At 36.1% G+C, this 15,509-nt stretch overlaps 2 protein-coding genes across 4 annotated transcripts; both read left to right on the plus strand.

The window, feature by feature from the left end:
- Window positions 1-4,766: 4,766 nt before the first annotated feature.
- LOC125656967 (complement C1q subcomponent subunit B-like) lies at window positions 4,767-7,848 on the plus strand. Of its 3 annotated transcripts, none has more exons than XM_048887594.2 (3): window positions 4,767-4,810; window positions 6,992-7,141; window positions 7,362-7,848. In XM_048887594.2, exons 2-3 carry the CDS (start codon window positions 6,997-6,999, stop codon window positions 7,772-7,774), a joined length of 558 nt encoding a protein of 185 aa, XP_048743551.2. In that variant the 5' UTR covers window positions 4,767-4,810; window positions 6,992-6,996; the 3' UTR covers window positions 7,775-7,848. The 3 variants fall into 3 exon arrangements, with proteins under 3 accessions (XP_048743551.2, XP_048743552.2, XP_048743550.2); XM_048887595.2 differs by having other exon boundaries at window positions 4,798-4,958; XM_048887593.2 differs by lacking the exon at window positions 4,767-4,810 and adding an exon at window positions 4,823-4,979.
- Window positions 7,849-8,369: 521 nt separating this feature from the next.
- Window positions 8,370-15,239, plus strand: LOC125656968 (perlucin-like protein). The gene is made up of 4 exons (XM_048887596.2): window positions 8,370-9,029; window positions 10,635-10,753; window positions 10,961-11,060; window positions 14,752-15,239. Exons 1-4 carry the CDS (start codon window positions 8,984-8,986, stop codon window positions 15,042-15,044), a joined length of 558 nt encoding a protein of 185 aa, XP_048743553.2. The 5' UTR covers window positions 8,370-8,983; the 3' UTR covers window positions 15,045-15,239.
- The last annotated feature ends 270 nt before the right edge of the window (window positions 15,240-15,509 follow it).

Here is a 15,509-nt window from a genome sequence, read left to right on the forward strand (position 1 = left end):
TTCAAATGCGGGAAAATCAGAGGATTGTTGCAGAAAATCAATGATAATCAACATTCTTATACATAATGTCTTTGAAATAAAAAAGGGAATCCTCGCAATAATGATTGCCATGGCAACAAAATATGCTTAGTTACAATATTTACATACTACGCCAATAATTGTAATATTGAATAATGAAAATACAATATTAATGCATTTGATAATGAAAATTCAATTACCAGTTATGGAAAATAAGTTTGTCGACACTGTATGATCCGAATCTTTTATCCATGATCCCATCTCAAGGCCATTTAAACAAGGTCGATGTCATTGAGAACATTTTCAAAAAAGAATGTATATGATCCATACCTCTTAACAGAACAATGATCATACTTGATACAAGTGTTAATTTTGATTCTAGGATATGTTAAAACCATCAACCAAGTTCATTTGATCGAGGTCAATGCTATTGGAATGAAAACACTTGAAAAATAGAGTCTAAGCCTTGAATTATAACAGGCAAAACAATTTAGAATCTGATGTTCATATGTAACACATGCTGCTCATGACCCGAGCATACTAATGTGTAAATCCCAAGGTCATTTGGACGAGTTCAATTCAAGTTTTATCTATTTCGGATAAAAGCTTTAAAAAACCCAAAATGTCGTAATTTGTACCAAAAATAAACAACACTGTTCAAACTAGACACTTTAAACTGAAACTATGCATTTAAATGTCAGCTCTTTCTGTTTTGTATAGTTCATATACCGTATAGCGGGTTTATTCCGTGGGTCTAGAATTTGGCGATTTGCTGGCTAAAAGATATGTTAATAATTTTAGCGGAATAAATTTTGGCGGAGAGGGAAGAATTGTCTCTCTTTCAAATACTGAAGCCACAATTAGGTGCATATTTGGCGATTGAAATTTTGGTGGAAAGCTATCTAACTGCTAAAATAAGCCAAAATTATAACCCCGCAGAAAAACCCCGCTATACGGTATTTTGCAATTTGTTGTTGCAAAGAAGCAGACCTGTATGAAATACTTACGATAGCATTCAATGCTAGTTGTGGTAGCATTTACAAGCCTTAAGCATCGAGAGAGACTGGAGACAGCTAAAGGCAGCTTTAAATCACAATTAGGATAAATACCATAATGAATAGCATATAAATCAAATAAAGAATTCAAAATCAGCAAACACGCTATTCATGATAACCAGCATCAATGCCGTAACAGAATTACATGCAGATGGCATGACTTCATACATTAAGGTCAATGTTGTGTATTTCTTAACATCCCACTCGAGAATTTTTCACTCATATGGAGACGTTACCATTGCCGGTGAAGGGCTGCAAAATTTAGGTCTATGCTCGACGCTTACGGCCTTTGAGCAGGGATGGATTTTTATCGTGCCACACCTGCTGTGACACGGGGCCTCGGTTTTTGCGGTCTGAAATTAAACGTCATAACTGTAAACAATAAATGCTGTAACATAATTAGATATCACGACCTTATACATTAGAAATACAGAGGTGCTGGCAAACAATTGTGTTAAATTTGCCATAAACTTGCAGCAAACCTCTGGCAAATGTTTGCTTCAAATTCATAATTTCAATGCAAGTGAGGTTTACGGCAAACAGTTCTGGCAAGTTTACTGTAAACGGTTCTGGCAAACAGGCCTGTCATGCATATTGATATAAAGCAGGTTCTGGCAAAATTGCTGCAAACAATTCTGGCATATGTTCGCAGCAAATAATTCTAACAAGTTTGCGGCAAACAATTCTACGCTGAACAAACTCTTAATTCATTAAAAAAGTGAACAAAAACCGATAGATAGAAATCACTTGCGCTGCGTAAACATTCATTTCGCAATGTAGGCATAACGACGAAACAAAGACCGCCATCTCGGTTCTTCACATAACCGGAGTTTGTACTTAACAAATTTAAAAACGCAAGGTGGAGTACTATGCAACGAATCTTGATAGATGTTCAGAAAACATGGGTACAGTAGGAACTCCTCGAATGTCTCGCGAACGCGACATATATCTGGGATGTAATACGATATGGCATCCATGAGATAATTTGATGCATTGCAATCTATGATGTATGTAACGTAGTGCAGCAGTCGGAACTCCTCGAATGTCTCGCGCACTCCACATAGATGTTGAGTGCGTGAGACTTTCGAGGAGTTCCGATTTGTAGTGCAGTAGGCTGTGAAGTCATAGATCAATGCATCAAATTTTCTCATAGATGCCATCGTATTGCATCCGAGATCTACAATGTATGTCAAGTGCGCAAGATATTCTCGGAGTTCCGATTGGACATGGGTAGGCTACATTTGGGATAAAGTGCAGTTGTTCCTACATATGTAAGCCTAATGTTTACTTCGCAGCGCAAGATCCGACTTTGGAGTCGCTCCGACAGACATCACACAAAATACGTACGTCATCCAACAGAAAATGCAGTAGATCTATAATTTCCGGCTTTATATTCTATTAAAACTTTATCAAAGTACGTTACAACTTACCATAGCGTGAGCATTGTGGCCATTTCAATCTGACACAGTAAAATGCAAACAATTCACATATCGCGATCCACATGTCAGTTGATGTGAGGTGACGTCATTTAACAAGACATTTTATGTTTTGATTGGCGGATTAGGAAACTTTAATCTGTATTGTTTGCAACAGCTGTTTGCCACTAGTGGCAAGTCTTTTTTGAAAATCCCCAGATGTTTATCAGAAGTTTGCTACAACTGTTTGCCACTATTGGCAAACTTCTGCAATGTTTTGGTGAATGATATGACGAACAAATCTATTTGCAGCAAACTTGCCGCAAGTTTGCGGCAAACATTTAATTTTGGTAAGGGTACTTTACCTGAATTAGGGTGGTTGGTTGTTTTACTTCCCGTCGAGACATTTACAATCATATTGATACAACACCATCACTTAAAATAAAAATAAATATTTATTCGGTATATACATTGTACATACATACAAACATACATACATAAATACCAAGGATAACCCATAAAAGCTCGAAAGCTTATTTCCAATGGGGTCCTTTGTTGCACAGATGTTTGCGTTATGGGGTCATTTATGTGGGAGGAAACCGTCGTACCCGGAGGAAACCCACGTGTCCGAGCTTGTAGGTGAAGTACCCTAAATTTAGACCTAGCTCTCAGGACCGTAGTGGTGAGGGTTGTTTAATGTGCCAACGCCTGTAGAGACATGGGAACTCCGTTTTAGGTCATATCCGAAAGACCTGTGAATCTTACTTCAGCATGCTGAACGTTTGGCGAAGGAACACTCACTACCCATGTTACTGTCTTAGGTTTGACACTGCCATGGTGCAAGCGAGGCTCGAACTCACGACCTCTCAATTACGTAGCGAACGCTCTACCACTGAATCACCATTAGATCTCGTGAGAATGTGCATCAGAGTGCAGTAACAGTAACAACTATGATTGAATTACGAGGGCTGTTCGATGTATTGTACGGTATCCTAAAAGCATTCGACTCAAATAGTGAAATGAACATTGCATTCCTTCAAAGTATTCTCCGCGGTTTGAGATTTTGTTGCATATTTGACGGACACAGCGTCCGTCAAATATGCAACAAAATCTCAAACCGCGGAGAAAGAAATTTCTGACTGACACAGCGTCAGTCAGAAATTTCTTTCTCTACCTACGAATTGTCTCAAAAGACACCTGATCAGACCCATAAACTTCCCCCAATTCAGTAAAAATCTGCATATCCGAATGACCGAGTTTTGTGCGAACTCTTATACAAACTCTAATTTCTTCAATATTCTCAACTCGTTTCCCAACCATTTTTACAACAGTGGTCAACGACTGGCTCTAATGATATGACTATAAGTTTAAGACTATGTGGAGCTTGTGTTTCGTGTTTATACCGTTGACAAGGTATTGAATAGAGCTATTCATAAGTATCATCGTTCACGAAATCGGGCGAAGCGTTATCTCGCTGTGGTACAATACACATTACATATCGAACAGCCCTCGTACATAACAATAAAAGCAGTACTCCATCAAGAGTCTTCGATGCACATTATTATTAACATTGATTGAACCTCGTGAGATCTCAGCTGAGTATGTAGCTCTATGAAATGGGAGAAAGTCTTATATCAGGCACTAAGACTGTAAGAACCGTGACATTCCAGTCACGAAACGGTGAACAAAAATAATTTCTATGTTATGCTATCTTTAACTTTATGTGGTCTATACAGCATCGGGTACATACTGATATATGTTCCTATCAAATATTACGTATTCAAATTGATTTAAATCTTTATAAACTTACTGTAATATCTGTGAATTGATGCCTAGGTGACAATAAATTGTTCGTGCATTAAACTAATGACGTTTGTAGATGTTTGACCAAAATATAATAAAATCCCAGCATCTGAACGTTTTAAATTACTACAACTAAAATTATATTTAAAAAGAGATAAAGGAAGAAGGATAGAAAAAGAGGGTTTATATCGAGAATATCCTATCACAGAAGGATTAATCAACATTTGAAAAGTATTCCATGTAAAATAGGACATTTTGTAGTCTGCAACAATGTTAATGATACGCCAGACTGCTCCAGGACATCAAGTGATGAAATCTGTACCATCTGTAGAACTGCATCCGGCTTTCAAAATATTCATTACAGATAATTTAGGAATAATGCGCCATCTGTTGTATATCTATATACCGGAGGCGTGTGTTTGTCGAGACGTCAGAATCCGAGGAATATATCCCTGTGTTTATCAGGATCCTGAGATATTTCATACACAATTCTGGTAGACGGACATAACAAAGCAAAAGGTGAGTAGTCAATTACAGTGGATATTTGTTTGCGATGGGAAGTGTGTGTTTGTTTGTGCAGATGCGAGGTACATCCAGACGGAAATACCAGTAAACTCGGACCTCATTTGTCTAGAATATCAAAGTTTCATTGCAGTAGTAAATAAAAGTATGAACAGTTTTCACTATCGTAAGTCAACGTATATTTTTGTTATACTTAAGTGAAATATATCAGCAGGCGTTGGCACTATAAGTTACGTGTAACAAAATATGGCACTTCACCTCAAGCTTGTGACGTTTTTATACCAGTGCAAAATTCTCGTTTGAGATGTGAAACACTAAAAAGACAATAACACACAAATTCATTTTCATGCAAAGATGAAATAAGTATTTTAAAATATATGACGTTTTGAAGTCTAATTTGAAGGAGCAGATTTTTCTATCTCTTAATCTTTGTTGTTCGTAACCAAAAATTATAAATTTCATGATCCTAGGGTAAGTGTTTGGTTTCATTGTCTTTATGATTTGAAGGAGTTCTTTATGTTTACTAATAGTGTAAAATCTAAGTGCATGTTTAGAAAAAGCAGAAAAAGTTGTACCAAATAGAAAAAAAAAATAATTTCGCAATTTCGGTGCCGGGATCACGAATCGAACCCGGGTCGCCCCATTGCGACGCGAAACGCCCTTACCACTATGCTAAGTTGACAGATTTAAATACAGATGGGAAAACAGTAAAAGTGATATTCATGTGTGCATAATCTTGTACGTTGTTTTGTTATCAATTAACATTGATTGTTAATCAATTCTACATAAAGGTATAGTTTGTTTATTCTCTAATTTAAAACCCAACCAAGAGCAATTTGTAAATAAAAGAATGATTAAGAATTATGTCTCAGGTAATGGGGGTGTAGCAAAATTCTAGAGATGCAGTTTTCTATCCTAAAATCTCCATCTCCATCAATATATAAAGTTTAGAGGACTGCTTCACTAAACAATACATGCCTTGTTGTTGTTTTACATTCCAGGAGGTAACCGATCGCTACACTATATGCCTCTGACTTTTTCTAATGTCTGCATTCGTCTTAGGTCCACGACTTTCCAACGATGGTATTCATTGCACATACATGTATCTTCAACACCCTTAACATTCACAAATCTATTCTTAACATGGCCGTCATCAGAATCCAACAGGTAAAATGCCTGTGATCGCTATATTGATTCAACGCTAAGCATGAACAATCAGTCATATACAGGAAATGCCAGTAGCCACATTAAATTAATCAATATTTAGATTTTATGTCTGTCGGTGAGTTTATTCTACCTAATCACGACCAGAAGATAATCTCAACAGAGCAGAGGATAAATTTAGTACATCGGAGCAAATCAATTGTTCAACTCTGCACATCTACTTAAAATGTGCCTGTAGTATTATTATGTTATATAATAATATTAAATATTATATTAAAGATAATGCATAAGAAAAACCGTAAGTCGTGCATGTTAATAATGGAATATGACGTCATCATGACACGCTGTACATTAAAACATACTAACCCTGTGCAGGAGTTCCGCCAAACGTTTAAAGCTGTTTTTATACTACACACGTACACATGTATCTATTCGTCTTTTTCAATGAAAATCATTCTAGAAATGTTTAATAAACTAATCATATAATAAAATATGGCTATTTTCCGTTATCTTTTATCATGTATTGTAACAGATATCAACCATATTTTGATATGATGCTCCTTATCAAAATCAATCTCAGAAACATCCAGGAAGTTATCTACATGTATTTATTTCTTAAAAATACTTTTTTGTCTAGTTGTAGGTATTATGTACAAGTTCGTGATTCCCGCCTTTCACATAATTCTGATTTTGTAGGTATTATGTACAAGTTCGTGATTCCCGCCTGTCATGTAATTCTGATTTTGTAGGTATTATGTACAAGTTCGTGATTTCCGCCTTTCATATAATTCTGATTTTGTAGGTATTATGTACAAGTTCGTGATTCCCGCCTGTCATGTAATTCTGATTTTGTAGGTATTATGTACAAGTTCGTGATTTCCGCCTTTCATATAATTCTGATTTCGTAGGTATTATGTACAAGTTCGTGATTCCCGCCTTTCATATAATTCTGATATTGTAGGTATTATGTACAAGTTCGTGGTTCCCGCCTGTCATGTAATTCTGATTTTGTAGGTATTATGTACAAGTTCGTGATTCCCGCCCGTCATGTAGTTCTGATTTTGATGTTGCCGCTTGTGGAAACATCCACTCCCTCTGCTTTCATAGAAGAGTTCAATGGCTACAGAAGCGTATGTAAAAAGCTGGGCTGGGAACCAAAACAAGGTCTCTTTTACATCGAATATATAATCCGAGGAATTTCTATCATATCAGATACAACTTTTCCTATTTAAGAATGAAAACCAACTTTCAAAATTCAATTTTGAGAGAATAAAATTGATTTTAAGAAAGAAGGATGTACATGTATGCACTTGTTGTTTGCCTTAAGTGATTCATTTACATGCCGATTTATTCCTGTTCGATACATAAATCTATTAACCCGCAGATTGCACAGCAACTCATGTCATCGCCTTCCATGCCAGTTTGAAGTCTCATCTCAACAACGTTCCTGTAAACGCTACAATCACATTTGGCAATGTCGACCTAAACATGGGCAACGGCTACAATCCGGAGACTGGAGTCTTCACTGCACCGGAAGACGGGGTCTACTCTTTAGCGTGGAGTTACCTGTCACGACAAGGGGGGACGGTCTATGTGGCTGCAGCTGTAGACAACGTGGATCGTGTATTCACCTGTATCGAAAACCAGCAGAGTAAATTTATCAGTACCTCCGGACACCTGTTGCACAAACTCAAGAGAGGGAACCAAGTCTGGATTAGAGTTTTCAACACAGCAGCCACCTTTATCCATGGCGGTTACTACTCCTACTTCTCCGGAAGTAAAATTAACTCCTTTTGACGAGAGCTACTGAGGGTTCAATCAATAAATCGTTTTGGAAATTCGGTTTATTTTGATTAAAAAACAGAGGAGCATATGTTTTTGTGTCTGTCGGTCTGCTCTGTGATGTTCTATTTATCCAGTAAGTTATATTTTCCGTACTTGGTGATGATATAGTCTGTTTCCTATCTGGTTTGAAGATGACTAATAGTAGTGGGATTCTCGGTAGATCTCAATAATACTGCTGTAAAGGTAACTCTGTGTCCGCACTATTATAAAAGGTGTATTTATTTCCATTTGGTAGATAAAATGTATAGGTCATCGCACTTTTTAAGACGCGAGACGTACATATTTATAAACAGAATCATTCGATCAACGTTAGAATATTGCAATTTTCCTTAAAAATTGTCAAAATTTCACAAACATTGGTTATAGCGATATAAAAGTATTCATAACAGTTTCATGAATATTCTTCTTTACAAAAATATACAAAATGTCTGAAAAAATAAATGAAATCCATCGCATAATGGACTTGATAAAGAAATAAATGAAAACAGTCATGACCCTTGGATTCAAGATTTTGTTTTTAAAATAGCTATTGGAAAAGACTCTTAACAAAATTTATATGCCTATTATGCTTTGATATGATAATTGATTTTGAAAAACCGTATGACTTCACATGGGGATGGAATTACTTTAAAGAACTAATTCAGAATCATTACATTTGTGTTATAAATATCACCGATGATATAGGTACATGTAAATCTGATTGCATGTGTATGAAATCCCATAGTGTCCACCCTGAAGTTTTACACGAGGTTATAATGGTGGGTGTAACCAACCATTGGTTATGATGAAAATATTGATCTCTGCCCCGTCGACAACTTTCTTTTTCTTTAGATTTACATTATTTGTCAATCTGCAACATTTGTTTTCCAAGAACACTCTTGAATGTTTTAATTGGTATCACAAGGATTTTCACAATGCATTTTCAATTTTTCGAAAACGCTTGCACGGGACCGTACTCTTAAATAGACGCTGTTCTTCATATATAATTACATGTAGTGTAGAGTATAATGGAATCAAGCACGTGGCACTTAAATTTCGAAGTAGTTTATTAAGTATTGTTATTAAGAAACACAGTCTGCTGACACAGTTGTCTCTGTACAGCAGAGTATAAAATCAGTGTTTGCCAGTATTTCAATATGTATCAAGATAAGAAATTGAAAGATGTGGACGTACCTCTTTGTTCTTCTTTTTCTGGAAGGAACTTGCGGTAAGTGACAACATTTGTTTATTTCCCCTATATTCCTGTTGCAGGTATATATGTATTATAAATATTCAAAGTGGAAGAAAGGGGGGTGGGGCAGCTGGAACAAATATTGGAAGTTGACTGAACAAAAAATCCGGACAAGAAAAAAAGCCCCCCCCCCCCCCCCCCCCCCCCACGATCTTCAGAATCCTAATTCTTGGGTTGGGAGTGTTCAAAGTCTTCTGCTGTGTCTGTCCCAAAATTTCCACCCAACTTCATTTTCGAAAATCTAGGTGGAGGGGGCTTATACCTTCAGAAAGCACACAGTTGCGATAATTGACAACATTTGTTTATTTTTCCTATGTTCCTATAGCGTACAGTATCAGGGAGTACATTTTTAATTTACAATTACCAACATTTAGTAGTATCTATTTGTTCCAGAGTACTTGTAGCTACAGTTAAGAACCAATGAACTCTCTAAACGATAGGCTATTATTTGTTTTTTTTTTTAGAAAAGCGTAGAGACGTTAGTCGAATCGACATGTGGATGTGACATTTGGTCCCATCTCTGATGTTTCCAAGGGGTCCGTGTTTGCCCTACTCTTAAAGGGACTGATCTACGTTTTTTGGAAAAATTCATTTTCATTTTTGATATTGTGGAGTCGGTGGCCTAGTGGTTAGGCCGTCAGACTCTTGACCGAAAGGTCGTGGGTTCGAGTCCTGGCCGCGGCAGGGCTGATGTTGTGTCCATGGGAAAGGCACTTTACATGAATTTCCTCACTCCACCCAAATGTAAAAGAGGTACCTGGCTATAGACAGTGAAAAATATTGTTAGAATGTTAGTGCTCTAGCGCTTGTAATGTCAGCTTGCACTGTATGCTTCCTAGGAGGCTGAGAAAGTTCTAGATTGATATAAGGTCTGCCAGGGTAATAATGTACATTGATTATTGTAAAGCGCTTTGAGCAGCATACGCTGGATAAGGCGCTATATAAAACCAATCATTATTAAATGGAATTCATTTAATGTTGACGGCCAAAATTTTGAATGTAAGAATAAAAACAATATTTTAGCCTTAAATCTCTGTTACATGTAAATAAACACAGGCTCGAATCTTTTTATGTTTATTTTGCAGTCTAAAGCATCTTAATTTTGCGCAGTTAGGATTTAGGGTTTAGATGACACATTTTACATAAAGAACACTTGAATAGTGATAGATAGATGTGATAGAACATATCCATTTCTTTTGAAATCTTCGTAAACAATAACAAATGGTGAACCCTCTAAATTGAATTTCGGTGGTAATGTATAACCTCAATGTTTTGTGAAACCCTTTAAACACATTAGAATGTAGATTTTGATAATTAAAAATTTGGGGGTTATCATGAATCAATCATTTTGATATTGTATTATAGGAGTTATGAGATTGATCACGTTGTTCGTTATCTTTACCTTTTCATCGATGTATACCCCCTCCCCCTTTCCATCATTGGGATGCAACGTATTCTACAGTAAATCTATAGACGTCATAAATCCCGCGGGAGGTGGTGAACATTCATCTACACGTTTTCTGTATACAATCGCAGTGGCGAATAAAATATGTAAACGTTGCTATTCCCTGTTCTTTTAAGGAGTGTCTGTAAACAGAAGTTCCTTGGGTTCGGAGACCAGATGTTCCAATGGATACACGCGATTTGAGGATTCCTGTTACCTTCTAAACAACGAAGTGGCATCATGGATAGAGGCCTATGTAAGGATATGTGTTTTCCACTACATTTCTATAAATATTGTCTATAGTATTTCAATGCAGTTTCTTGTATAGGAATAGGATATATCAAACTTTAGACATAATCCATTTATTAAGCGATTTGGACATCATTTTAAGGCTTGCAGTAGATATACATTTTTTTTGTGGTCATTTTGTGTGATACCAATCAATTATTTTCTATTTTGCTAGCAAATCTGTCTAACTTTTAATGCCTGTCTGGTTGAAGTAAAAAGCTCACAGGAATACACGTTTCTTCAAGGATACCTTAATGAACACGGACAGAGCAAAGGTGAGTCGTATTTAGACTTAACTGAAAACAAAACGTTCATGAGCGACATCGCTGACACAAACGGGTATCTGTAAAATGCAAAACGAAATTGAAACGAAACGAAACCCACAGAAACGAAACAAAACACACAAACAAACGAAACATACCGAAAGAAACGAAATGAAATCAAAAACAGAACGAAATGAAACAGATTGTATATAACTAACTTCTTCAAACAATAATCGGTGCTAAATGATAGACCGGTTAAAATGTTTCAGTCAACCCGAAAAACCACATTGAAAGAGGGGGAGGATTTCATTCCTTTGTGGCAACTTTCACAGGGGTCTGGGATGCTCGTCCATATCATCATTTTATTGTTGTTATAATCAAAGAGTTTGATTATGCCATCTGTTTCGTTTCGTTTTGATTTCGTTAGGTTTCGTTTTAGTAGGTTTCATTTCATTTCGTTTCGTTTCGAATTTTAACGATACCCGACACGAACAGTTACAGATCCCATGCGGCGATGACAACATTTGTGCCACGCAGACTAGATTAAAGCTAGATGTTGTTTGTATACACGCTTTTTTCTTATGAATTTAACATATTTGTATCCTTGTGATTCTTGAAGAGAAAAATGTCATAGAATGTTCTACACATTCCTAGCCTCCTATGCGAAGGTGTGAACAAAACATCGATTTACTCAATGTGAGGAAGACTGCATATCAATTCGACATATAAACGCAATTTCGTAATACTAATTCTCTATGTGCATGTGTCATGTTATGTAAAAAAGCCTTAAACCCCTTTTGACCAACCAAAACTCTAAGGTGTCATGGTTTGAACGAACGAAATTACGGTACTTCATGATGCTTTTATTTAAACAGTAAAATGCTTTCTTTGTTGTTTCATCAGGTGCCGAAGGTAGCTAACATTGCAGAAAAATTCATAACCCGGGTAAGCAGGTTATGCAATTTTTTTTTGCACCGATTCCTACCTTCATCACCCGATGAAACAACAAAGAGAGACATTTTGTTGTTTTTATTTATATTGTTATATATTGTTTTAAGTTATAAACTAGATTTAGGTACTAAAATACAATATGGTTGACCCATTCGTTACATTAAACGGAACACTTTTTGACCTTGATGGTAATGATTACACAGACAGGTGGTACTAAAAACTGGATTTAACTAGTTTGCAACAATCATGCATTCATTGTCGCAGGTGAAAGCAATGTCAAATTTGAAAAGAAAAATAAGAAAAAAATTAAATGAATGTAAATATATCAATTTGACATATTAGGTTTTCTTTTACAAATTACATTACTATATAAAACAATATAGATAAACCCCTCTTTAGGTCCCAGAAAAATTCCAGGAGGTCAAAGTAGAGGTCAAAGTAGAAAACAGTTGACTCTACACTCTATGGATGTACTTCATTTTCATTGACAAACTTTACTCTTTCCTGAGATATTCCTATGTCCTATATATATAGATAAATCTTTAAACATTCCACGAACCAGCCCAATGGAGGTCATCGTGTTAATTGCATTGATTGGTTATCGTGTTAATTGCATTGATTGGCTATCGTGTTAAGACATCGTGTTAACAGCAGTGAATGGTCATCGTGTTAAAATCATTGAATTTGCTCGACATGTGGATGCTTGCATGTTAATTTGACAAACTCGATCGTCGCAGTTTTTTCGGGGGGAAATATTACAGAATGTTCCTAATACATAGGTGTACATATATTCCCATGTTGGAATTTAAAAACGTGTCCCCCTCCTCTGGCACACATATTTGGTATACACTGGAATCTTAATTATATTAGGAAGCCAGCTTATACAAGTTATGGCTATTCTGGTCCTGTGAATTTTGAGAGAGAGAGAGAGAGAGAGAGAGAGAGAGAGAGAGAGAGAGAGAGATCTTCAAAGACGTTTATGTCTTTGGTTGAAATTAGTCATGTAGGTCTTAAAAAATGAAAAGGTGAAACATTTATAAACAGTAGATGCCAAACACCAACTGACGGACATGTTTTGATAAGAAAAGCTTAATCTGAACTTATGTAAGGTAACAGATAGCTTACTTACCTTTGAGTAGACCTATCAATCTGTTAGATGCAGAACTGTAGCTCTCTGAAAAAAGTATTTTGACATAACAGAGAGCTATAGAGCCACCCCTTATAAAAACCTTCGATTTTACGGCGCACAAAAAGCTGCGCACGGTTGAGGCCTTATATCGTTGTATTCTTGAGTTTCTGTCTCATAAATTTAATATCAAAAAATTCTTAACATATTTTCCTACTATACTTGTGTCTTAACATACCTTCAAATATTCATTAAAGCCCCATACGACCCCAAAACTCCCAGTTTTAAATGATTTCTTTTGTTGACGTAGCCATGTTAGGTAGCAGGTCAATTCGAACCCTGTTGTTGTTGGTATCTATTCATAAAATTTGTTATATGTTATGTATTCGCTCTTCATTTATCATCAATACGAATGATTTATAGAAATTACAAAATGTAGTTTTTCTAAAGGTAAAATAAGCTCTTGATTCATGAAAATGCTACTAAAGTCCTTTACACACGCGTGGGAGTGATGGAGACCGGAACAGACTAATGAAAGACGCATTGCCGTGAGTTTAGCTATTTGAATAATTATTATTTCAAGGCACTGGAATGATATATTATTTAAAATATTTATCTAAAATAGTTGTGGGGATATTAGTTCACATCCAAGTATGGAAATTAACCGGGATTCGAATTGACCGGCTACCTAACATGGCTACGTCAACAAACGAAATCATTTGAAGCTGGGAGTTTTCAGGTCGTACGTGGCTTTAATGAATATTTGAAGGTATGTTAAGACACAAGTATAGTAGGAAAATATGTTAAGAATTTTTTGATATTAAATTTATGAGACAGAAACTCAAGAATACAACGACATAAGGCCTCAACTGTGCACAGCTTTTTGTGCGCCATAAATCGAAGGTTTTTATAAGGGGTGGATCTGTTGCTCTCTGTTACGTCAAAATATTTTTTCAGAGAGCTACAGTTCTGCAGCTATCAATCTGCATACTATAGGCTTTGAGTTAGACCTACAATGTATCAATCTGTTTACTATATAAGCTTTGATTTAGACCTATCAAATGAATCTGTATACTATAAGCATTGATAAAGTTTTGTGTTTTAACCTTCCATAAAGATTATTATTATACCTCATATAAAGAATCAATAGTAAAACAGAATCTGATTGACCGAGAAGGTCACGTGACCGTCGTGTTTGCCTGCAACAAAACGTCCGAAGTTTATTGTGATGTCACAATAAGTCCGAGTCATAATTGTACTTTGATAGTTCGCAAGGCACAAACTATGCGGGCCTCTGATATACAATTAAATTGCTTGGTTTGAGTTGATAGAAAAAACAAGCAAGTAAATCAGCGTTCATGGAGAATGGAAATACAAAATCTGGTTATCATATCATACATTTTTGTAGTCTTGCTTTGTTTCGGTATAATAAACAATTTATTGCATGAATGTTTGGGAGATATGAATATTTATTCACCCAAGAAAAATCATATTTCCCGAGGGCGTTGGGTGAATAAATATTCATATCTCCCTCACTATCATGCGTGCATAATTAAAGATGGCAAACATTGAATTCATCGAACACCCGCAAAGAAAAGATTTAATTGGATGTGTTGTCATTTGCAGGAAAATCAATCGCGACCTTCCTGTCCAGGAGCAGCTACGGAAACAGCAATAACATGAGGTACAATAGTTTCCCTGGATACTGGATGGGAGGAAATTCAATGGAAACTCCTGGCAATTGGGTTTGGATGAAATCCAAAGAAAAGGTTGATTTCAGCATTATCGGGAATCCTTTCATAAATGGAACAGGCAGCGGTTGTCTGTATTTTGACAGCGTGAATTTTCACGAGACTCGTACGAAGGAATGCCACACTAAGATGTATTCAGTCTGTGAGAAAGCGCCCACCATGGAATAGAAAATATCCACGTTCATACTCTTTAAGGAATCTAATATTATTTTTGTAAATAGGCAACGTCATTAAAATTCAGCTTTATGTATTAGAAAGCGATGTTGTTAATGTGTTCGCAACATTTTAAAACATGCAAATTGATTTACGAAAGATTATGTGTGGATTGGTTTCTATCATCAATAAAATATTACTCACACTGCATATCTCTGCATTGACGAACTTTCATTTACACGTTTATATCATTCATGGATTTATGCACATATACAATCTCATCACTGTCGCCCGAGTAACAAATTAATGTAGTCAAATCTCATCATTGTCGCCCGAGCAACAAGTTAACACACTAAAATCTCATCCCTGTCACCCGGGTAACAAGTTAACACACTCAAATCTCAGCACTGTCACCCGAGTAACAAGTTAACACTCACATCTCATCACTGTCCCCCGAGTAACAAGTTAATACACTCAAAT

Source organism: Ostrea edulis, chromosome 7 (genome assembly GCF_947568905.1).
Source record: "Ostrea edulis chromosome 7, xbOstEdul1.1, whole genome shotgun sequence".
Classification (NCBI taxonomy): domain Eukaryota; kingdom Metazoa; phylum Mollusca; class Bivalvia; order Ostreida; family Ostreidae; genus Ostrea; species Ostrea edulis.

Coding starts and splice junctions, on each gene's coding strand:
- LOC125656968 (XM_048887596.2), top strand. CDS start 8,984: ATGTGGACGTACCTCTTTGTTCTTCTTTTTCTGGAAGGAACTTGCG. Junction 9,030..10,634: donor TTTTCTGGAAGGAACTTGCG/GTAAGTGACAAC, acceptor TGTTCTTTTAAG/GAGTGTCTGTAAACAGAAGT. Junction 10,754..10,960: donor CATCATGGATAGAGGCCTAT/GTAAGGATATGT, acceptor CTATTTTGCTAG/CAAATCTGTCTAACTTTTAA.
- LOC125656967 (XM_048887593.2), top strand. Junction 7,142..7,361: donor GGGCTGGGAACCAAAACAAG/GTCTCTTTTACA, acceptor ATTAACCCGCAG/ATTGCACAGCAACTCATGTC.